Genomic DNA, 24,342 nt, shown 5'->3' on the forward strand with positions numbered 1-24,342 from the left:
TACTGAATCGCCATTGGTAGCATAAAATACCCCGTTACGTGTCGCTTTATTCTATAAACTACCCAGTTCCACGTTTCCTACATCTTGCACCCCTCGAAGAGACTCGATTTTGATCCGTAAACGAAATAACTCGACTTCGAGTTCGCATCCACACGAATTAACTTGCTCGGATGTTACTTGAATGCAAGTAATTTGACTTGAAACACTGATCGATACACACCAATGCTTTGCAAACCTTCTGATTACAGCGAAGCGCGTTGGTTTCGGCGTGAAAGTCATATTGCCTGGTTGAAACCGTCCGTTTCGAATCTCGAGAACCGATTGAAAGGCCCTCCACTTCGCTCGAGCCTTCGAGGAACCGTTTCAACCGAGGCGTACAAGTGGGTCACATTAATAAAGCTAATTGAAATCATTGTGACTTTTGTAAGCGACTCGAAGCGAGTTGATTAACTCGAGCGTACCTTAAGTGCCCTCATTTTTCTACTTTCGAAACTGTTGCGCCCCTTGTGTCGCCTCGCAGCTGACTCGGTTGGGGCACAGAAAATGGCTTGGTGATTACGGTTCGGTTCAGTGTCGAAGTATTATACAAAGAGCCTTGCAACGCGGCCAGCCACATCACGCAGAAATTGCGTGACTTGCGAAAAGCGTCGACTTTGCTCGCTAAGCTCGAGAACCCCACCCTGAAACCAGATATGAAAGGGTTGCGAGTTTTCCGAAAATTCAGTCGCGTCATCAGATTTCCGCTCATTTTATACGAACCCACTATTATAACCTATAATTGACACTACCCTCATTTCTAAATTTCCACGCTTATATATAATACAAAATAACGAAACAGCCTCGCACTAATTAGCCTGTTGTCTGATATTCCAAGTGGACATGTCGTTACCCTGACTTGGGGGTGGAACCATGAAGAAACTTATCGAAATAGAAACACCTCGAGGTAAAACGATCGAACTTCTGGTACTAAAGTGATTCTACGTTCACGATACATCAACGCTATTTAATTAAGACATTAGAAGTACGAATCTTTGCAAACTTAAGAGACAATGAAAGAGCAATTTTGAACACCTTAAACGCTGCGTCTCTAATAACGAAATTAAAGAATGCAAAAGGTAAATGACAATTTGCAGTGCTCAGAAAATAGCTGACTAGAAACGTTCGCGTCGTGAAGCTGGTTTTCAACTGTACCAGCTTTTAAAGGCACGAGAGAGAATCGCTCGCCCCCGCAACAAAAGGACCAACCCCCTCTCGACGCGATTTCCACGACTGATGACGCAACAATGCGAAACGGTGATTTTATTCGTTTAACTTATCAAGCTTCTCGATAACAAAAGCCAGGAACGTGACTTGCGGGTAACCACGGTATCGGGACGCTTATCCTTTCTGAAAACCGGCTGGGCCGACCCGCATGCGAAAATCGTGTAGTCCGCAGTTCCGCCCGGGCCGTCGCATCCGCGCGCCCCAAAAAGGACGGTCGGAGAATAATCGATTCGGCACGGTATTAACCGACAATGGATTTCATTGAAAACTCGATAACGACGACTTCTTCTGCTCTGGCGATCAAGCGGCCACGAGAGGGTTTAACGCCGCCGCTGGATAAGATCAGCCGGGTTTAATCCACCTCGCGCAGCCGGAGGATCGCGAGAGGAGTTGAAAACGACTAGGGCGCCCCAACCCCTTCTGTCGTTCGAGAAATGTCAATAAAATCGCTCGGAGCGCGAACAGGCCAACTTTGAGCGTTTCTTTCTTTTCATGTTAAGTGGTAGATTTGTTTTTTTTTTTACTTAGAGGGAACATGTTTGCGTAGGATTTTGAGAACAATCTGATTTATTTATTTTTTTTTTGTTTTGTTTGTGGGATGATATTGGTATACATTTTAGAGATGAGTGAGATCAAATATGTTTTGTTAATAAATTTTAATAAGTACGAGTAATAGAGATCAAACGTTGTCACCTGTTTCGAGTTTCAAAAAATGTTTGCCTCGAAAATTTTCAGTATCCGCCACGGTGAAATCGTACTCGTCGACTAGAATCGGATTTGGTTTTCGAGGCCAAAAATACTACGTGGCACAGATCGCTAAGCAGCTTTGCTGGCACATAATTCTAATCTAGGGGTAGTCGCACCAAACGCTGCTCTGCAGGTAGTTTGCTGCAGCCTGACTTGTTAATTTGATACTCTGCTCATTAATTGAATGCAAATAACTTGGAGAGCTTGCACATTTTTTTAGTCGTGTCACTAAAACTATATATTCGTATGAATATTCTTTTTCATCGTTACTTATTTTAACGAAGAACAATATTTGCATGCTTCAGCCCCTATGGTAAAGATATAGAATGATCTTCTGTTTCGTTGTAACAGATAATTAAATACTTCCTATCTTCGATCAGTACACAAGAAGATTAAACAAAAAAAAAATGAAAATATTGATTTATCTTGTATTACTGTCTACTATGGAACTGATGAAAACAAAAAATTTATTTTCGAATCGTAAAGGGTTAAGACTGAACTATGATCCTCAGTGTACCTTTTTCCTATGATTATATGAAATTACTATTAAGTAAAATGATGCGAAACGAGCTTTAAAAAGACAAACAAGTTATCATTCTAGCATGAATTTAAAAATCAATGTATATACTATTGTAAAATGTTAAAATACTGATAAAAATATAACGCTTAAAGGTTGAAGTAGCCCATATAAAAGTGTAACGAGAGCTTTTCACAAGTACTCACAGAGAGCGGTGAAACGGAAGATTTTTCTAAATGGCAGAAATTAAAACGTCCTTTTAGGGTATATCGATCCGTAGAATGCAGCATGAAAAAACTTTCGCCTCCCTTCGTTCGCATTGAAAGGCGGACGGGCGGCTAACATCAAAGCGTTTTTAACTTTAACCCTCGCGTCGTGATACGCGGATAGAAAGAGAGAGAGAGAGAGAGAGAGAACGAGAGAGAAAAAGAGTAGCACGTTCTGAAAAAGCTCTCTAAGAATGCCTCGTGGAAGAAGCGCGGAACGTCATCCCGCTGGTCGCTTTGTGGCGCGTATCAAATTGCGGGGGTACGAAGCCTCTTTTCTTCGTGTGACGACACCGGAAGCCACCCCTTTCAAGAACTCTCTGTGCGTTAATTACGTTAATAAGCTGGTTAACTGTAGCTACCCAGGAACCGCGTTGCCGTTGGAATAATGAGAGTAAGTCCTCTTCAACGAGGGTTAGGTACGTACCTCGTGATGCCTTCGAGGAAATGGACAACGCTACCTCCTAAATATACTCCTGAATTATTTCTTATTCAATTACGTTTCATTCTTTATTGTCTCTCGATTGCGAGATGTATAAAATGATAAGGTTGATTTCAAATCTTTGGAAGATTTACTGAGAGTAATTTTCTTCTGTATTTTATGTAAAATAATAAGGTAGCCTTTATATTTCATAATTAAAAAATTATTGAAATATCGAAAATTAATAGGAAGAATAATGTTTGATTATAGAATATTTCAACTTTTTCTTTTAACTGATATGAATATAAAAAATTATTTTGTTGGAGGTACCATGTGTATGGTAAAACCGTCCATCCTTATTTATTTCTAAAGAATTACGTTATAGCTCGATAAGTATTATAATTTCTACCATTTTAATAAGCTTTCCAATATTACATTACGCGTTATTCTGTATTATGCTTGCGTATAACGCAATATTGCAGAATACTGCATAATATCGAGTATTGATTATTGGAATAGGAAATAATTGAAGCAAATTACAAAATTTTCGTTGCACACTTTTCCAATTTCCTTAATATTAATATTTCTGAAAAATACCACAGTGCATAAAACATAAAACAGCAATAAATTACTTACAAATTTCCCAGAAATTACAGCAATCACTCGTGCGTGCTTCAAAAACCGCGTTTCCCATCGCTCTACTCTCACTTGCCAGCAATTTCGTGTGAACACAGCGATTGGGATCAGCCGCAGGTGATGTTACCACAAAATCCAACGTGCACCGGAAACGCTGCGAGACGCGAACCCGTAGTGGTGCCTCTTTCGAATGAAAAAAAAAAAACAACAACAACAAATCCACAATCAGTACCAATTACACGAGTAATTATAAACCGAAATGTTCGCGCTGGCACACGATTACTCTCTTCATTTTGCCTGGCATTCACTCTTCCGCGTTAATTCCGGGCGGCGGCCATGCGTGGCGCGAAACGATCGTCCGATGCCGCGCAAATTATTTCGGAGATTGCCTTTTTTAAATGCAATACATGGCGCGAGTAAAAAAAAGCGAGCCAGCCTCGATATCACGCGGTCATGGACGATGGTTATTATCACCTCGCAAATTATACCGCGGCGCAGCTCCAGAGTTTCCGTCCAGGCTACAATAAACCGAGTTACCCTTCGTCCTTTCGCCGCCCAACCCTCCTCCACACCCTCCATCCAACCGTGCCTCTTATTTCCAACCGTGGAACTTCTGATACGCCACGTTCGAGCCTATTTACCTCGCCACTCTCTGTACGAGCAACGCAATCGTATAACAGCACCCACCCTCGTGTTCGCGCCTACAGCGCCGTCTAATTTCACGTTTCGGGGATCCAGGATCTTCGCTGGAAACGGGAGATCGGTATCAAGTGCGCATTCTACCATGAGAATATTAATTATAATTTGTTGTCGTGGAATATCGCGTATTAGCTACGTAGATTGGTTCGGAGATTGGTATCGCGGGGATTGGGAGGTTATTAGCGTCAGATTACAAATGGTGTTTTAACTGTATTTGTTAAGAAAAATAGATGGACTAAGTGAGATTGATTTACGCTGTTTTACGCTGTATATTTTTTTTTTTTTTTTTTGCTATGATTTCTTGTTCTCGATCAACTCTCAAAGTATTCTCATTCACCTTCATCTTGAGTTTCTTATTACCATTTGCACTAATAAAAACTAACAATAATAGCTTTGGAAGAAAATAGGCAGATAGGACATATGAAACATAATTTATTGAAATTTTTACTTGGACCAAAAAAGAAAATAAAATTCTTCTTTTGACTGGGATAAGTTTTTATCCTATGCCACGACTCTGTGACTTCTCGATTGATTCTCAAAGTATTCTCATTCATTCTCATTCTGATTCTCTCATTACCATTTGCACTAATAAAAACTAACAATAATAGCTTTGGAAAAAAGTAGGCAGATGAGATGCATGAAATATAATTTATTGAAATTTTTACTTGGACCAAGGAAGAAAATGAAATTCTTCTTTTGACTGGGATAAGGTTTTGTACTATGCCACGACTCTGTGACTCTCTGACAAGTAAATCTACCTTTATGTTACTCACTACTTTTATTGAAACTTAGTGAATACTAAAAATATTAGATACGTATTTTTTTGTATTCGCAATGATCAGCATTTAAGGGGTGAAATCGATCCTTAATGTTGGTGATCTGACTTGACAATATCATCGTGACATCGCAGCAGAATCAGGCGTCGCGGCACCAATGGAACAATCGGACCATTTTTCGTCACGTGGAAATAATTTCCAGAAGTGAGTGACTACTAGCGTAACCGTGTCCGTTAATCACCCAAAGTGCAGTATATTTAATCGCGCTAATAAATCCCCGCCAAGTTATGGATTGTACTAAATTACGGAACTACTGTCACGTGTTCTATAAATTAGCTTACTTTCTCGGATACAGCACGCGTTACGAAACATTTATTACTAACTTGTGCAACCGTTGCGTTCGAAGCATTTGCATACCCGGTATAGACGTAATTACGAAGCTTTTTATATCTTTTTCTTTTTTAATACAGCCTGCTGGACTGAGAGAAAAAAATGGCAACCATTTTTAGAGGAATCTTAGTACTTATAGATAGATAGCAGTACGCTATTGTAGTATTTGTAATTAATCATGAGAACACCCAGACTTCTCGATGTTCGCTGCCTCTAACTGGCTGGCTAGATTCGATTAATTAGGTCAATTGCGAACGATGTACATTTACAATTTACACGTGAAACTGTAATAATTAAATTGGTTATCAAGTTTGTCCCAGGAAGTCTCTGACATGAGTACTTGAGAGTTAATTAACAATGATTTTGCAGGTCCATTCTTAAGATATTACATGGCTTTTAGTTAATATGGAAATATAAACGTTATTTATTCGAGGTAAATAAATAATAAAATAAAGTAATTGCACTACATACTCTCAAACTTTCCTCGACGCACACCGATCTTCGACTATTCTCTCTTTCTTTCAGCTTTTCGACCAAAGGATTTTATCTTCTTTCGTCACGATTATTAAAACTAAAACGAAATGGCGTTGCCGCGTTCTAACGATCGACAGGAAATCCTAAACCCAAATTTATACTTAGAAATAAACTAACTTTATTAGAGTATTAAATAACAGTGAAATGGCTTAATTAATTTTATCTCCTATTATTGATCACCAGATAAAAATGTTTGTTTCAAAATATTTTTTAATCCTCTTTCAACAAATCTTCTTGCATATTATTACCACTCTAAGTTATTATACGCTATAAGTGCATTGAATAAAATTCATTCATAGAATCGCTTACACTTTAACCCTTTGCGCTCGAATGGCGACTCTCACCCGCCACGATGTTTCGCGTGGCAACTCGAGCGGCTGTATTTATGTTGAATTTCGTTATCTCCAATTGATAGATGCGAAGTATTGGCTCGAGAATGTGGTCCCTTAGACTGTTTATATCTTCGGTTGGAAAGTGACATTGTGACGTAAAATTCTACGACCGTAGTCCTGAATACGATGTGTCTAGCGTTAGTACAGTTTCGACGGTCGTAGCGAGCACACGTATCGCGAAATTTTCCACCACTCGTTTTTAATTTCGAACAAGTCTAAACGGTAATGACGTATCGGGTGTGAGAAATAGAGAAATTAGTGTAACAGACAGTGAATCCGGAAATAGCAGCGATGGCCCACAAGATCCTGGCACTTCAGAATGCCTTGGTAAGTGTCTTGCAAAATATTACAATCATACGGAACTTGAACTCCGATAATTACCTTTGCAAAATGTAAACACAGATAATATATCAATATATAACACTTTCGTATGTTAATTCTTCTGTAAATTCATTTACGCGCGAAATCGTCTCGAGTTGCAGCGCCGCCCGACCAAAACAGTCGTCGAGCGCAAAGGGTTAATATTAATTAACCTTGTAAACGGACGTCGATCTTCTTCGCGACACATCGAAACTCACCGTCATCACGGACGTGTTAAGGGCGACACTATAATCGCGTGTAGATCGCCTTTGTACAACTGAGACAGCTGCGCGCGTGTGGACGCGTACACGCGCGCAAATTTGTGTACACGCAGGTGCGCTATTATACGTGGCCATAGGAATTGTGGGATCGATCGATAAGCCTGTAACGGGACACAACCTGAATTATCGAGAGACTTCGACCATGCACCGTTGGTGATCATCGATCCGAGAGAGCCTGCACACATACAGGCGCATAAGTGGTTAATCTATCAGATGAGCCAGGCTTTGGTAACGCGACGCTGGTATGTTCTTCACTTTGAAGTGCCAGCACACTTCACCGGGCACGATGAATACTTGATAATCGTGATTCGCTGCCTTCTTGGTTTTCGTTAAGTTCGTTCATTCGATTGTAAAATTCGCTGGCACGAGAAAAAGTGGAATTACTTTTTCTTTAGGGTGACATTAGTGTTCTGGACAGTAGGATATAAGAAATAATATAATAATAAAAAGAAATACAAGTTATTTAAGTAGCTGTAAGGTTTGATTTAATTAATTATTGTAGTATATAATTTAAAGTAGTATTAGATTTTGTAATAAAAAAGAGAAGATTTTATTTAGTACGAAGAACTGCTACGCCTCGCATAAAATTGACAAGGGTTGACGATTCACGTCCGTACTGAATTTTAAACTTAAATACAGCTATTTAAATTAAATAATAATGTGGATTATTGAAATACACTAATTCCTGTGTAATGCGAGTTTCTATATTTCAGTTACTGACTTTTTAAACTTTCATTCAGTTCTAATTTATTTTATAATTTGTAAGGAGTTGCAAAGAGTTGATTAGTTTGATACGGGAGTATTCTTAAGTATGATCGATCGTTTTTATTTAAATCTACTTGTAGATATTAGTTCTCAACAAATTCATCTGGCATATACTAAAAAATTCTGAATCACAACGAACGATGGTGCGCGCACATTAGAAAATCTGATCTTCAGCACTTTCAAACGAGCACTGGACGCGCAACGCGAATCAAATTAGTCTACTTTGTATATAAATAGTTTCTAATATCCCAGAGAGGGAGAGAGAGAGAGAGAGAGAAGGTTTCATGGAACATCGTAGAACGTGTTCAGTTCCGTAACTCTTGTGTAGATACGCAATCCCTAGATAGAGTTCGAGACCCTTACAATTCTGGTATCTATGATTTACATTATAACTCTCTTGCGCCTAACAAGGTTATACTTCACGATTAGATCAGTTAGTCTTACCTTAAATATAAATTAGAGAACGGTCCAGTAGATTAATACGCGAAGATAGCGAAAGTATGTTAATTGTAGTTGAAAAATTGAAGCATATCCAGTCTCAATAAAATCATTCACACCCTATAATATTAACACGAATATTAACACGAATCGTTGTTAATTTAGACAATTCCTTTCTGTTTTAGATCATATTTAATATGAATTAAATTCTCCATCGTTTTTTCAATATTTTACACTGCTATTCGAATCTATGGAATTCCATAAAAATGATCGTATCAAACTGGACGTTGCGTGCGTGTTCACGCGTGTACAATCGAAACGCGTACCTCCAATCGGAGGATATTTTTCAGGGCGTCCCTGTGCACTGTTAATTTATGACCCGGGGATTTCTGCGAGACGACGGAATGCGAAAGCGACGGAACATTATTAAATTCTTCGCGCGCAAATAGCTAAATAATCGAAATTGATGCTTTATTCGGTTGCGAGAGGTATGTTAAAAACGCGTTGGTATTGAAATGAAATAAGCCCCTCTGGAAATTAATAATGGGCCAGCGTTGTTTATTTACACGTACGAACGAGATTATTAGTTTTATTGCAACTATTTATTTTCAGTTCAGTTTATCTTCAATTTTAAACTTTACCATATTCATTCATTTATTTAATCACAGATAGCAAACATTTTGATTGTTGAGTCTTTTTTCGATTGAAACAAAATGGAAAATGATATTTCACGTCTCGTACTGCATTTCGAAACGACCGTCTACGTATTTATCTGCTTAATTACTCGAGGAGCCAGTGCCGCGTCGCGACTTGAGCGGTTGTTTCCAAAGCGAGCAAATTTTTTAATTCAAGATGAAAACGTCGCGGCTCCCCGGACATTTTGTTTTATCTCGAACCGGTGTAGCGAGCTCGAAAGACCACGGAAAGGAACAATTAAAACTTCAGGCTGAAACAGCATCGTCCGCGACGACGTCACTTGGGCAAACTGAATTCCACCGACGAGGCGAGGGAAAGTTTTCTTTGCCCGGAACTAAGCAGCGCGTTTAAAATGGGACTTCACGCGATGATTTAAAATACTCCGCTTAGTTTTACTCTTAAAAGACATTCAGCTGTAACGTATCTACCTACCTCAATGGTAAAATTCGAAGTTTCTGAACTCTTGGTATAGCTAAGTACCAAAGAAGAAGTACCAAAATGGACGCGAGAACCGTTTATTCTATATTAGATTATCTATATAATTGATATGACCATAATTTACAATTTAAATAATAATATGTATGTATAATTAATTATTAATTTACATAGTCTTATATTTTTTTAACCATTTGAAAGAAGAGAAAAATGAAAAACTGGTGACATCAGTCACAAGTTCCACTAATTACCAAAAAAAGTTACCAATACATATTCATAATTTATTCTGCTATATTCTATCAATAAATACATTCAAACAATTATTCAGCAAACAACAATTGGTCAGCAATGGAAAGCAGAACGATACAAATTCGAATTCCATAAAGCGATAAAAAGATTTTCTAATTGTATTCTCAGCCACCAATTAAATTCCATTCGCGTATAGTCCGAGATACTTGGACAATTTAATTAAGTCCGAGGGATGAAAAAGCGAGAACAGCTGAAACTCGACTAACGATAGCGAAACGCGTGGAACCGCGGGGGCGAAATTGTCGCGGACGAAGTCGCGCGTTTCACAATGCGGGTGGAAGAAGATACGCTCGCGAAGCCTTAGAAAATTTGCCGCGTAACGAAGCCTTGTGCCGATCCAATCGTCGGTTTCGTCGGGTGCAATTTTTCCCTAGCCATCGGTCTGGGCCCGGCTCGCAGACTCGTCGAAATTGTAATCGTCTTTCCACGGCCGCTTAATTCGCCGCTCGGGTCGTCCGCGTTGCCAGAGAAAAAACAAACCACGACCCAAAACCTGCGGGATCAGATTCGATCGGATTCCGCGTTCCCACACGTGTACTGGGTGCTCGAAAACAATTGGAATAAACGCTTGCATTAAAATGATTGCTGTTAACGTCTAACCTTGCAGTGAAAAATAATTGCGTTAGCGATGATTAATTAGAGCTACCTTTTTATCTAAGCGATCGTGTCATGTATTTGCATTTGTGAAACCAACAGTGTAAGAATCGCTGCTGGAATTTCAGGATAATTTCGTATGGAAGAATGTTAATCGAAAGTGTACGATAAAATAAAATTTGCTTGTGTGAGATTTGAGAATTGTTTCGGAGAAAGTAGAATTTGAATATTTATGGACTACGTGTTTTATTAATTTGAGTTTCAATATATAGTTGTATTTCTGTGCTAAATATTTTGTGTACCTGTTTTAATTGGAATAAGTGAAATATTTATTAGCCATTTATTAGGTATTTTAGTCTGTGATTTACTGTTCAACAACATTTCGCGTATAAATTAACATTCCATTAATCGCACCAACCACATCAAGGTACATAGTAACATCCAACAGTTTCGAAATTGAATTCTTTCTCAAATGGGACTTCTCGAACGAACTTCTATTCTACGTTCTCCACGAACAACTTTCATTCTACGTTCTCCACTTATTTCTACGCGCGGAAAATCTCCGCTGCCAGTCGCGCAGCGCCCATCTGAGACGCTGCTGGGACACCCTGTACACACCGCGGACGATTGTTTCGTTCTCTGGACTCGCTTTTCGAATTTCTGGCGTAAATTAATCCGACCGCGGCCACCCTTTTGTCGCCGTCGCGCGATTTTTCAGCGATGAATTTTAACAAACGATCCAGGGTTCACCACTTCCGGGGTCGAGGCCGCGGTGTACTCTATTTGTCAGGTCTCGAACGCGGCCTGGAAGCGACGCTCGGGCACCCATTGATTCTTCTCCAGTCGAATTCAATGGGACGCCTGCGACCCGCGTCGCGGCTGCTCTTCTGTTCCAGGGGATGCTTGCAATTGTTTTGCGGCTATTTTCATGTTCGCTTCGTCGTGGAAATAGTGTTACGCGTTCGCGAAATTTAGTACGTGTCGTTGGCGTGTCCCTGCGACGAGCCACGAATACTGTATTTGGCACTGCGCAGCATTTCTTGCGATTTCGTTTAATTAGAAAATTACATACTTGAATAATAGAGTAACAACTTTTTGAATTTCAGTAGAAAATGATGAAGTAACATCATTGAATGCGAATAGATTCTTCGAGTTATTTCAATTGATCGTGATTTTATTAAAGCATATTTTAAATCGATATTTTAGTTATCGTTTTGGCGTCAGCTTCTCAGTATAGCAAGATTAGAAATGTATTATTTTTACCTCTAAAGCTATCGTTCTAACTATGTTTTCAATGATATAAAAAATTGAGCGAATTCTATTTTGTTTTCAGTAGTGGAAGAGGATCCCGTTGCGCGAAGTGCAACACACGAGAGCGAAAATGTCACGAACCTTCTTAATGATGTGCCAGGTAAGATACAATAACAAAAGATATCATGTTATAGCACCTTCCGCTCATTAACGACACGTACTGCTTCAGAAGAAGAAGACGAAGAAGACGAGGACGAGGAAACTGCTCGTGCTGTAATCGCAGAAACTGATTTCAAGTTTTCTGACTTCATTCACAGGTGAAATATTAATACCAAATATAAATAATTACGTTTTCAAAGATATATTTGTTCTGTTTCTCATTTTCTTCTTCAAGATTTGCCAATGTGAAAGTCGTGAAGGCAATGTTAATTCTATTGCAACAATTTGACAAAAACACGGACGATGTTAATCATTACGTCGTCAAGATGCTTCATCGTATAGCATGGGACTGTAAAATGCCTGGAATGATGTTTCAAGCTTCCATGTTTCGTGTTTTCCAAAGAATCCTTGAATCCAAGTATCCAGGACATAAGGTATCGTTTGCAATTTTATTCATTTACTTTGGATATTTCATTTTCATTAAAAAGAAATTGCTTTCACTTCATTGTGCAATTTAATTTATTATATTCAACTATATTCATCAATTTTCGTTGAATGCCCTGAATACGAAGTTAACTTTTCTTTCTGATATGCAGACAAAGAATTTGTCCAAATGAGAAGTAATTAGATAACAAATTATTTGACTTGAATGCATTAATAGTGAAACGTACAAAATTATGAATTGTTAGAAACAATTATATTTTACATTTTTCTAAGTTTTTATCAGTTTTGCGGTTTTATAGATCTTTAAGAAAATTTGTTTTGTAAGAATCAGAGTTGTAGAAAACCACGATAGGAATCTACTTGCTAAGTAACTTTCGTAATTAAAACTCTTGATACTTTTATCCATTCGTACTTCCAACTTCGTTTGCGTAAAAAATAAAAGTGATTGTTTCTTCTGAAGTTTTTAAGACGCTACCGCAGATTTTGTAAGAAACGTAGAATACTGTAAGAAACAAATTACTCAAATACCCTAAAAGTATCTTAACATTGAAAAGAAATTTTTATATAAATTTACATAAACAGATTAGCAATTATCTCTTCTATTATAATCCATCTAAACGACCTTTTCTCATTTCTCGCGTACGATTCTTCTATTTTTATTCCAAACCTAGGTCACATACAAGTCATTCAAATCGTTTCACAAATTTCTTTTATACCTCCATTTAATTGTCATATAACACTTGCAAATCCGAGTTAAAATTCCGTCTACTTTAGCTATTCGAACCTACGATCGTCTCTGGATTCAAAGTATGCTTATTTAAATAGCTGACACCGATTCGTGCATGTTTTACGAGGCACAAACCCGAGTGACGAGTCTGACCGTTCAATAAGAAACGATGGCAAGTGGAAACAACCATTCCGTGTCAGACAGTCGCCACGCGGTTCTGCCAGTAGTACGAGTAAATCAAAAATCAGATTCGATGCAGATGAACGTGTCTTTCTTTTTTATTTCCAACCGGAAACATCAAATTGTCACTCGACATATATCGAACCTCACTATTCACTTTTACATACAAATCCTTCCAGAGTGAAATTGATTTGCTTTATTTCAACCGCGACACGTAATATGTGACATTATTAACAACCTTAAATTTTTGTGATTTTCATGCATTTCAAAGTAATGGCTAACTGATAAAATCGCCTGTCCATTTTTACAGCTCACTGAAATTCTTACCATCTTCAAACGTGTTAATTTATTATAAAAACAAAAAGTGTTCTATAATTTTAGCTTTTATTTTTTTTAAAAGTGATCTGCAATTTTTAACGATGTTGTCGAACAACCACGCGGAAGTAGCATTGTCTCGAGCCATGAAAACTCGTTGCAGGACCTGCGAAAGTTCGCGGTCTTCGTGATCAGGCGTTTCATCGAGGTCGCGCAGAAGAACCGGAAGGCGTACATGGAGCTGCTCTTCTGGAAGACCAGCCGTGACGCGAACGATGTCGTCGAGGGTTACAACGCGGAAACGGATAACAAGAAAGTTTCGCGCAACCTGTGGACCGAAACCCAGGAGGACGAGTTACGCACTCTCTTTATGGAGCATCAGACTAACAACTATCCCCAAGGTACGCTCCTCCTGGTGCCATTCGCTGAATCCTGCGAGTCGCGAGTCTTCTTTAAGGCGCAACTTTCCCGGGTATTTTTCAATTTACCCGGGGAAAACGATTAACTAAATCCCTTTCTGGTCTGTCCTATAAAATGCTTTACCGTGCGAGAGGTTTCTGCTTCTCGCAGCGTACTTCCAAACGCAATCCTCTCTTGCAACGCAGTTCATTTGTCGATTTTGGTTTATTTGTCGATTTTTGGTTTTATTATGATTGGAAAGACTGTTCTTTCATCAAACTGAACATTTAATTTGCTCGCGTCTGAACAATTGTGCAAAGTAGGAGAACTTATTATGTTTATGGAAAATGGTATTATTGGGAAGTATTTGGTAAATCATTGTTATTCTGGCAACGTGTTTTTGGAGTGTGGAAGAAGTGATAGTCTACGAGGGTTGTTTGTATTAAAAAAAAATATTAGCTTAGGCTTGTGAATACAATATCTGCTAAGGGATGTCTCAATGAATAAATGTATTCAGACAGGGAAAGTACAGTTGAGAAAACACATTTTAACTATGTATGATCCGGTTCTTACGTTTGCCTGCGCCAGTGGATACGTTTCAAGCATATTTTGCAGCTTTTTCGTATAGTCGACCTCGAAATTTGATTTGCAATTTTCCTATCACACAAATCACTTTCTGTGCGAATTTTAATCTCACTTTTCTATTTTACTTTTTTGTTTCTTTGGTTCAATTTTCTGGAAGCTACAATTTATTCAGGGAAAGATTGATTGGATTTGTAATTAAACAAACGTGTGCTGTGACAAGAGTGCTATTTGAAAATGTAAAAAATATAAACTGTTCTGCTCGAAAATCGAAATCGCTTTGATAAATTGGAAGAAAGTGATACCAAAGAGAGTAGAAAATTGTTTCGAACGAACTTACAGCTTATCTAAACTTTCGCTTCAGAAACTTGAAACACTTACAATACAAAGTAGTCGAACGTTGAAAATTACCACGATGTTGCTAAATTTCTGTAAATAATTTACAGGTTATTTACATCTTTTAATTAATTTATAATTACGAGAGTCGAAAGTTACACGAACTTCTTTTAACATCGTCTTTTACAAAATTAAAGAGAATTCCTGAAGTATCCTCAACAATGCTTACGTTTGCCATCTTGTTCTAGATCACGCGGCCAATACGTGTCTCATTTGAATAAATAAACTATTTGAGAGTTAGTATCAAACACGATAGCATCATTCTAATCTAATCGATCGTTGACGCCAAAATTGGCAGATAGTCTCTGGTATTGCGGATAATATTAGATCAGTGATAACAGTGTCTTCGCTTATCAGCTAACCGAATCACGTAACCGTGCGATGATCTAGTTATTCTTCCCTTGCTTCGAATCAATTCGCGGATAATATTGATTGAAACCGAATAACATAGTCACTGTATATATTGGTGCATTCGTTGAATCCTCTTGGGCTATTAACTCTTTGAGACACACGATTTTAAAGAAAAAAAAGTAACCAAGTTGCGCGCAGCATTTTTTAGTATAAAACAGTGGTGAAAAATATGCGTTTTGACTCGTATAAATTTTTCTTTCCATTTATTTCCGCATTTAGTTTATAGCCAATTGGATGGAAAGCTTTAAAATAAAATATTAAACTGTCTGACTACGAACAACTTCAACTTCTCGAGGCGTATTAAATTATTAACTAAAATGTATTCCAGTATTATTTACTTTACTAATTTATCTTCCCGTTATATTATCTGTATTTTATTTTTATCTTAATATATTTACATATTCATATTTAATCCTGATTATAAAAATATTAAATAATAATCTGTCTGATTCTTTTACGAATTACTTTTTCATGGTTTGTTCGTTTAGATGTCATCGACTGGATATTGGAGCACATTAATCAAGAACGTACGCGTCGAGGCATCATAAAGAAATTAAAGGAATTATGCTTGATTGTCAATTCTAAAGTAAGTAATTGTTTTAAATATACATGAATTACATAAAAAAAAATGAATAGAAAATCTCTAACAGATCTCTGCTCGCAAATCTCTAACGTTGCGAGTTGCTCTAGCTGCCTAGCGACTCTTTCGCGATAAAAATGGCTGTCTGGTTTCCTTTCGAGGTAGATCGGAAGAGGACAGAAAATCGCAGAGTGGGCGGAAAAAATCGACTCTGGGAGAAATGTATTTTCTATACCTCGCGAAGATTATTTTCTGCGTGATCTATGGGCTGTACGAGCCTGACACACCCTATGGCTATGCAATTCTTTCGGTCGCTCGAGAATAAATGTGTACATACATTTACATAAGATCCCATCTATTTGTTCGACAACTTTATCCATTCAAAAATTCAATTAAACAAATATTACCTTTGCGAATATTCCATGACGATCGATAAAATGGAACTGTTGCTAATTAAGAATTTTTCTATCACTGGAAGATGTTAACAATAGCATCAATTGCTAAAAAATTACTATCTTTAGTTTCTATCGCTTACAACCGGGAAGGAACCGAGTATAAAGTGTTAAACACTATGTTTCAAGCTACATTATATAAGAAACTAAATACAGTTTATCTCTAACAATTCAATTGCCGCGTTTATCACTTTGCTTCAGCCATGCGAATAGAATTCAGCCATATAATCAAACAAAACGAAACATTAAACGATCGATATCGCGTGAAACTTAACGAAAGGATTAAGATTCTTTCTTCAAATGAAACGTCCACATCTTGCACACGATCTGTACTACAAAACAACCATAACTCACGTGCATTTCCAAAAAGGACTCTCAAGCGTTCGGCTAACCGAGTTCAATCACGCGTCGACGGGACTCTGGCAGGATCGATGATTTACGAGGGGTGCGTGACAAAACGCGGGGGTGGCTCGGCCCCGAAAGTAAGTTTCTAGACTGGCGTCGGTGACGGGGTGAACATATGCAAAAAATGGAGCCAGAGAATTGCTGGAGGAACTGTAAATTCTCTCGGCAGACAATTTCTACGAGGAGCTTTCCCTCGCAGCGGCCTTCGAGGAGGGGAGACGTTCGCCGCTTCTGCGTGGATCACGACTTCCGCTGTGCCAGCAAGACTCCTCAGCCCCTACGCGAGTCCTTCGTTCAGGGATGGATGTATCTCGAGATTCCCTCCCGTCAAGTGCTCCCACCCACCGCCACGGCATACCACGAGAAGCTATCGCTTTGTTTGCGTTTTCCTTTCCAACAACCGTATGAAGATTTTCGGCTGGCAGCTAGACACATAAATAGGGCGTCCCCCTTCGCGTTCAACGGCTCGTTCGTCTTTACGCGCTGCTTCTATACTGCCTCGAACCACCCTTTATTGGAACCGATTCAAATGTACCTAATTATCATAATTCTTTAAGGGTATTGGTATCTGAAGCTCTGGTCTGTTGTTTAACATTCGAGAAAGAAATAATAGCTACACTTGCATTCTTTAGCACTGCTGTTGACGTTCTACTGTGTTGTAACTCGTAGGAATTATTCCTCTTTTTCTGTTCATAACTCTTTGGTTAAGATGATAAATAAAATAGATTAATAATTTATTATGGATCAGTAGATGTATATAGATCTGTCAGTATTGGCTGAAGATAAATCAATTTCTATGTGTAGTATAGAAATATTGCACAGAAATTACTGCAAAGTAGTTATCTCAATTAATTCCTCTTTTTCCACTCAACTGTCAGTATTGGCTCAAGATAAGTCAATTTCTATGTGTAGTACAGAACCTGCACAGAAATTACCGCAAAGTAGTTGTCTCAATTAATATCTCTTTTTCCACTTAACAGTTCGATACTAATTTTCCACGTTGTCTCGCCAGAATCAGCGAGGTAGAATAATCGCGGTGCTCCGTTAATTCCTCGAACTTAAACAACCACCCTACAAAATCGCCACATAAAACAGGACTCGAACGGGATCCGTCTTTACGTTCCCAGGACGAAAACAATTGTAATTCCTCGCCGGCGACTCTGGCGGCTTGAAAACCGAGCGATAAATTTTTCCTTTGTTCCCAGGAAAGCCCGCGACGGTGATATTAAAGTTTCCGTTCACGAGTTCTCCATCGCGGCTCGTTCGCACGGGCCACGTTGCTCGCGTCCGCCCCTTCTCGACTGCCGCCCGTGAAACTATCGTCGTGTTTGCCTTTTACCTTGCGAGACACGTCTAAACATTTGTATCAACCGCGAGGGTAAAAACGAGGCACGCGCCGCGCGAGCTTAGCGACCCTCCGTTCTCGAAATTTTCGAAGAGCGCGCCTCGCGACGCCCACGAAATGGCCTGGGCCATTTATTTACCATTGGGACCACTGTGCATTTTTCACTCGAACGAGTTCGATACCAGTAGGGGTCCGCTTCGAGAGGGAGACAAAGGACGACGAAGGAGCAAAGCAAGAACCGCGTTGCACGGTTTTCCACCCTCTCGAATGTAACGCAGCGAGACGCAACGAACGGACGTGGAGAAACGACGCTTTCGCGACTGCCTCGCGATACGAACGATTTCAATGCGCTTATTATGAACGCGGAAGAATTAAATGGGACAACGACTCGTTTCATGGAACGTAACGACGAGTATGGAATTATGAAATGACCTGCAAGGAATTAACAACGGGTTGCGCGCGGGCAGCGGTGATTTCAATGAGCCTCGTCGTACCGATGTTCAATCCTCGCTCTCTTAACGCTGGTTCTCTACTAGCTTTTAAATAATCCTTTATGCGACAACTTTTCAGACTGGTTACAATACGATTCGAAACAAAAACCTTTCGAAACAAGTGACCACCGTTTCATGTATTATGTATTATATAGCCCGAAAACCGGAAGCTTCAAAAAGTGCGAATGTAACGATGAAAGTTCGAGGGTGGGAATTTACATGAAAATGTACGGTAAAATGAGATCCGGCATTTGCATACCCGTTAAATTCATAGGTAACACCGCTTTTAAACGAGTTACTCGCTAATCGAGTGAGGCCCTGAAAAAGCGTGTCTGTGATTCTTTTTTAATTACTCCTCGAGCCTCGTTTAATTTTGCCAAATTATTTTCCTCATTGCTAATTCTCGAATGAATAGCAATTATTGTACGTAAGAGTCGAGAAGTTTCTTTTTTGAATTTGTAATAAGTATTACAGAATAGCAAAAATTATAATTTTAATTAAACAATAGTATAGCTAATCGGAATTAATCGACAGATTAATAGTGAGTCGTTCGTTTCGTGGAAATTCTGGTCAGAAATTAGACTAAGCTCAGACGCGATATGAAAACTTCATTTGAAGGTGATAAAAAATGTCTGTTTACACTGAAAAGTTCAAGTGACACGTCTCTTATTTCTTGGTGAAGTTTTGCCATAGATTATGCAAAGCAGTGTTTCCGTTTCCTAAAAACTTTCGCCGTGCTTTTTCCGCAAACTATCCCCCGCTCGATACCACTACGTAATCATTTACGATGTTGAATATCGGCCCCCCCCCCCCCCCCTATATCGAAACCATGAATGTGCAAATTCACTTGTCGAGGAAAAAACTGGGTCGACTCTGTTGTTTCTTTGCTCTTAACCGTAAGCTACAACGATGGAACGATGTTTTTGTAGTTAAATATGAATCTGATATCAATATTAAGTGCCTGGAAAATGTCGTCACCGATTTTGATTTTCCATTCAATTTCGGATAGCGCATTTCCATAATCCATCGAACACCATTTTCGTGTTACTCTCACAATGGAGGACGGTGCGTTAAAATATTTAGATTTTGTAACGTATACTCTTCTCAAATGTAATTGAAATAGTAAAAGAGTTTTATCATTTTCCAATGAGTATTCAAATATTTTGCTATTATACAAATGGTAAATTATAGTAATAAAATGTGCAAATTGCTTAAATGTGTGAGTAGACATATTTTCTAATATTTCTTGTAATTAATATATTTACTACGTACATAACTATTGCGATATGGACTTGAGATTTAATTAGAAAGAATTAAATAAAAAAATATAAGCCTAAAAAATAATTCTACAATATTGCTATCACGTTGCAAATGGTATTGCGGTTCTGTCATTCGAGAGCTCTATAATATGAATTTAATTACAGATTCTTTAATGACGCGTACCGATATTACACGCAGATACGGACAAATTCATTTAATCTCCATTGTAATCTCTTCTGGTCCACCCACTGGAATCTCTCCTAATTCGCGCATTGCGTCGTCCATTCTCATTGAACATTTCTGAACAAGATTATTGCGTAACGTTGGTTAAGTTAAAACGTTACCAGTGTTACGTATTTTCAGATTATAATTATCGAAGCGCGCGAAACGTTTCAATGGCGATGAAATTCATAACGGCGTAATGCAACTTTTGTTAGAGCAAGAGAGAGAGAGAGAGAGGAAGATTTCCCTTTTTCAATAATTGGGCTGTACATAATTCATATTTAATATACAATTAACCTATATAAGACTTCGTGAACTCGGCTGATATGGTCTGCTGTTAACTAGATTAGGAACAAATTGAAAACAAATTCGTGGAACTCATTCAGAAATGAATTTCGATTAAAATACTAACATTCGAAAAACTAAAAACGGAAACACATTTCATGTGCTCTTAGTAATTGATGGTGTATTTCTGTTTCGTGCATTCCATGTACAGAGTGCCTTAAAATGGCACTACATCGTTTGGAGATTAATTAACGCGTTAACTCCGACAGAGAAACTGACGAATAAAAATTGTGTAATTAAACCTAAAATACGTATGTAACATGCATATATAAAACACGAAAATATTTCAACTAAGGCAAATTAGAGCAACACGTCGCTTTATTTATGAACAATTTATAAAAACCCTTCTATGTTTCTAATCAGTATCATCACAGTGAAAAGATTTACTTAAAATCGTCAAAAATGACTTCAATCCTATACAATAATTATTGTTCATCTACAGACCAACTCCTGACGCATTAAAACTACGAATTAATTTCTAATCACTCCAAACTATTTTTTCCACATCCACCGTCACAATCTACGAACTGTATTAATTGCTTTAAACATCAACGCTCTCTATCCAATTCAAAATGGAATCTCTATCAAATTTTTCAAGATCCACGCTCCTTCCTCGCGTTCGCGACTAACAATAAGAACATAAACGACTTAACGCTCTGGCCTTCGTTACGTCCCTCGTGTTTGTCGAGGTGCCATCGGGCAGCATGGCGGCTGGGACGCGTTCCAGCGGTCTAATCTTGAGACATTACCTGGGTTTAAGACGCCCGTGGAATTTGGAAGCACGCGCGGCAAAGAGAAATAGAGGGAAAGTAAGACGGACGAGGGGGGCCAGAAGGCGACGATACATCCGAGTACCGTTAAAACGGTATTACCCCACTTCGAAATTGACGATTAATCATAGGTGCGCACCCGCTGGCTCCTCCAGGAGCTGATTGCCCCTGCGCTACCGCCTCAGACGGGGACCAACTTTCCCTCTTCCGGTTATTATTGATTTCTTGACGGACTCTTAAGTTCGCCGTACCCGGTACAGCTGCCCTTTGGGAATTTAATGAGCGAACGTTTTATCAGCCTGATGTATGTACGTTTCGACGCGAAGGGAGAACTTTAAGAATTCCTTATAGCGATTTTTTCTTTTATAGCGCTCGTGGATTTGATTGATCTGAAATGTTTCTCGCGATTTCGAGATGCGAATATAGTTTGCGTGGATAGTCTTCTATATGCAATCGTGATTTTAATCTATATTTTATTTAAACAATTTTAGAAACGTGATGCATTGTTTTAAAGTTTGTTTTTTTTTTTACTCTAGATATTTTTTAGGTATAATTTATTCCTGCCTTTAAAGTTTCATAAACACTAAAATCTAAACTGTTTTTAATTCAGTATATTATTTTAATAGTTTATTTTAACTACATTTTGTCATTTCAAAAGGAATGAATACTTTTCATTGCATTCTCAGAAATTTTATTTGTGTATTATGCTAATGCAAAGATTAGCGTACCTCAAATTACTGTATTTGCAATTTTTCATTGTCAATTAAAGAGGCATATTAATTACAACATTAAGTAGCAGCAGCAGTGTCTGTTTAGTTCATGTGATTGTGATTTTAGTACGAACTATCATTTGAAATGTGCTTTATACTAAAATTCCAGGAAGCTCGGGGTTGTATTGCACAACTGATCAATAAAGATACCCTCACCTCGTTCCCCGTTACGCTCCCTACAGTAAAAAAAAGAAATATCGCGTGCAATTAAAAAGAAAAATGCTAATATTTCCAATATTCCAATTACAGTGCTCCAAATTGATCATTTTCCACATACATAACTTAACATCTTTTTACAACTACGTCAACTAATGGCACAACACGAACGTATGGTTTCCCTTATAAAAAACATATTCCATTTTTTATATTTTCATAACACTGTTCATTCATTGCCTCAAATTTAATTTTCATTTGCCAAAGAAACGTATTTATTTAATACGACATACACACATACTTTCTATGAATTCATTGTTCGTTAATCAACGATTCTCATCGTTAAATAGACACTATTTGCACAAAGACGATTATTATAAAATATCACATACGTGTCTATTCGTCACGCGATTTTATCACAGTCTTATCAAGCGTAATAACGACGAACGAATAATTTGATAGAATTTAATATTCAAGGTACTTCGTATACAATTCAATTAGATTAAACCACGCACGGAGCGTCGATCGTTCGATACGTAATTATGCAAATTGATGTCACGTATCTCTGTTCACCTTTGTACGTCAATCTAAGCCAGTAGTTTATGAATCGCGAAAGGTTAACGCAGTTCCGCAGGCGAGCGAACAGCAATTCAGGGAAACGAGCGACTAGGAGCTGTGTAAAGCGGATGAAAATGGGATGAAACGTATTATTGATTCGTCGGGGAAATCCACGAAAGGGAGACTTAGTCGTGAAAGCGTTTCATTTAAATAATTTCATGCGTGGATACTCCTCGCCCCTCGAACTACGGCTGGCTGTTCATTTGACATTCATTTAGTCGAAGAAGCCGCGTGGTGCCGCGCGTCGGCCATTTAGGACACCCAGCAAAGATCTCCGCAGAGGGTGAAACGTAATCGTTGGAAAACGAGCACCGTATTTCTTTTCTCCCTTTAGCCGCTCTCAAAGAAACTGGGGCTTAACGAATTAGGGGCCAGCCATTCCCCGGTACCTAATTTGCAAGATAAATTGTTGATTACGTTGTTTCACTGTACGCATGTGTTATTTCCTTTGATTTACTCCTGCGGAACGATCGTACAAAGTACCAGAATTGTTTCGAAATAACATTTCGATCGACTGTGTCTAAGTGATCGCCACGGATCTCACGATTTTCATTCTAATATTAAATTCACTTTTTATTATGGAAGTTAAGCAATTATTTTTTTAAATATAAAATTGATCATTCTTAATCGATTGATATTTGTATTCAAGTTAAAAAGAAATCTTCGTTAGGCAAAAATGATCTTTCTTTTTGCTGTTAATATTTGGCTTGCAAGTAATGTAATTAGTTATTGTTGACAATGTGTAATTTAAGTAAACGCTGTATGTATTAGGTTTAACACAAACACGAGTAAGGAGATAGATATATAACATAGCATACTCGTATTCGCTAAGTGAATAGCGAGTACGCTTAATATAGGTTAATAGAAAATAGAATTTGGTATGAGGATACACTTTACTCGTTAATGATGGCGCCATTGAGAAAGACAAGGGTTGTCACTAACCGAGTTCCCTAAAAGTCTCTTTTACTATCTAGGTCGTGTACATACTTATATGTCACTTTGCAAATCTACATCACTATATATTTAATAGTTATGGAAATTAGTTATAAAAATGTTTAAATTAAATATCAATGATAATGAATGTGAACAGTGATTCTGCGGACGAAACTAACATCTGAGTCTGTGTTATCGAGAAAAATAATTTGAAAGTCTTAGTCATGTCTGTGTATTATTACATAGTAGGTACAATTTATTACTGTATATGTTCGATATGCTTATACTCCAAAATTTGTATTTCTCTCAAAAGAATAGTTTCAAATACCACTTGTTAAATTCCTCGCTTAAAACAAGAATCAGAAAAATATGATTTTATCAAAAAAAATTGTTTTCTACTCGCCATAAAAAGCATAATGAGTGAAACAAAATGTCAAGAAATTAGTTGTTTCGAAATTAACGATATAAAAATTGTTCCAGGCGGTGCGAAGCGAGGTACAGAAAAGGCTGCCAAAGGAGTGGTCCGAGGAAGAAGTTAGCCAGCTCACGGAACTTTGGGAACAACTGAAAGATGACGACGGTAATTCTTAACGAATTTTAATCAATTGAATTTCA

General features: G+C 38.1%; 1 protein-coding gene across 1 annotated transcript in view; it reads left to right on the forward strand.

Moving 5' to 3' along the window:
• The window catches only part of Timeout (circadian regulator timeout), a 222,555-nt gene that overhangs the window by 190,217 nt on the left and 7,996 nt on the right, over positions 1-24,342 (forward strand). Inside the window, exons 15-20 of the mRNA XM_076897229.1 lie at positions 11,853-11,930; positions 12,000-12,087; positions 12,165-12,363; positions 13,759-13,996; positions 15,872-15,969; positions 24,208-24,307. Of these exons, the coding sequence (XP_076753344.1) occupies positions 11,853-11,930; positions 12,000-12,087; positions 12,165-12,363; positions 13,759-13,996; positions 15,872-15,969; positions 24,208-24,307 (801 nt within the window). The remainder of the gene's footprint in view (positions 1-11,852; positions 11,931-11,999; positions 12,088-12,164; positions 12,364-13,758; positions 13,997-15,871; positions 15,970-24,207; positions 24,308-24,342) is intronic.

Source organism: Xylocopa sonorina, chromosome 6, assembly GCF_050948175.1.
Source record: "Xylocopa sonorina isolate GNS202 chromosome 6, iyXylSono1_principal, whole genome shotgun sequence".
NCBI lineage: Eukaryota > Metazoa > Arthropoda > Insecta > Hymenoptera > Apidae > Xylocopa > Xylocopa sonorina.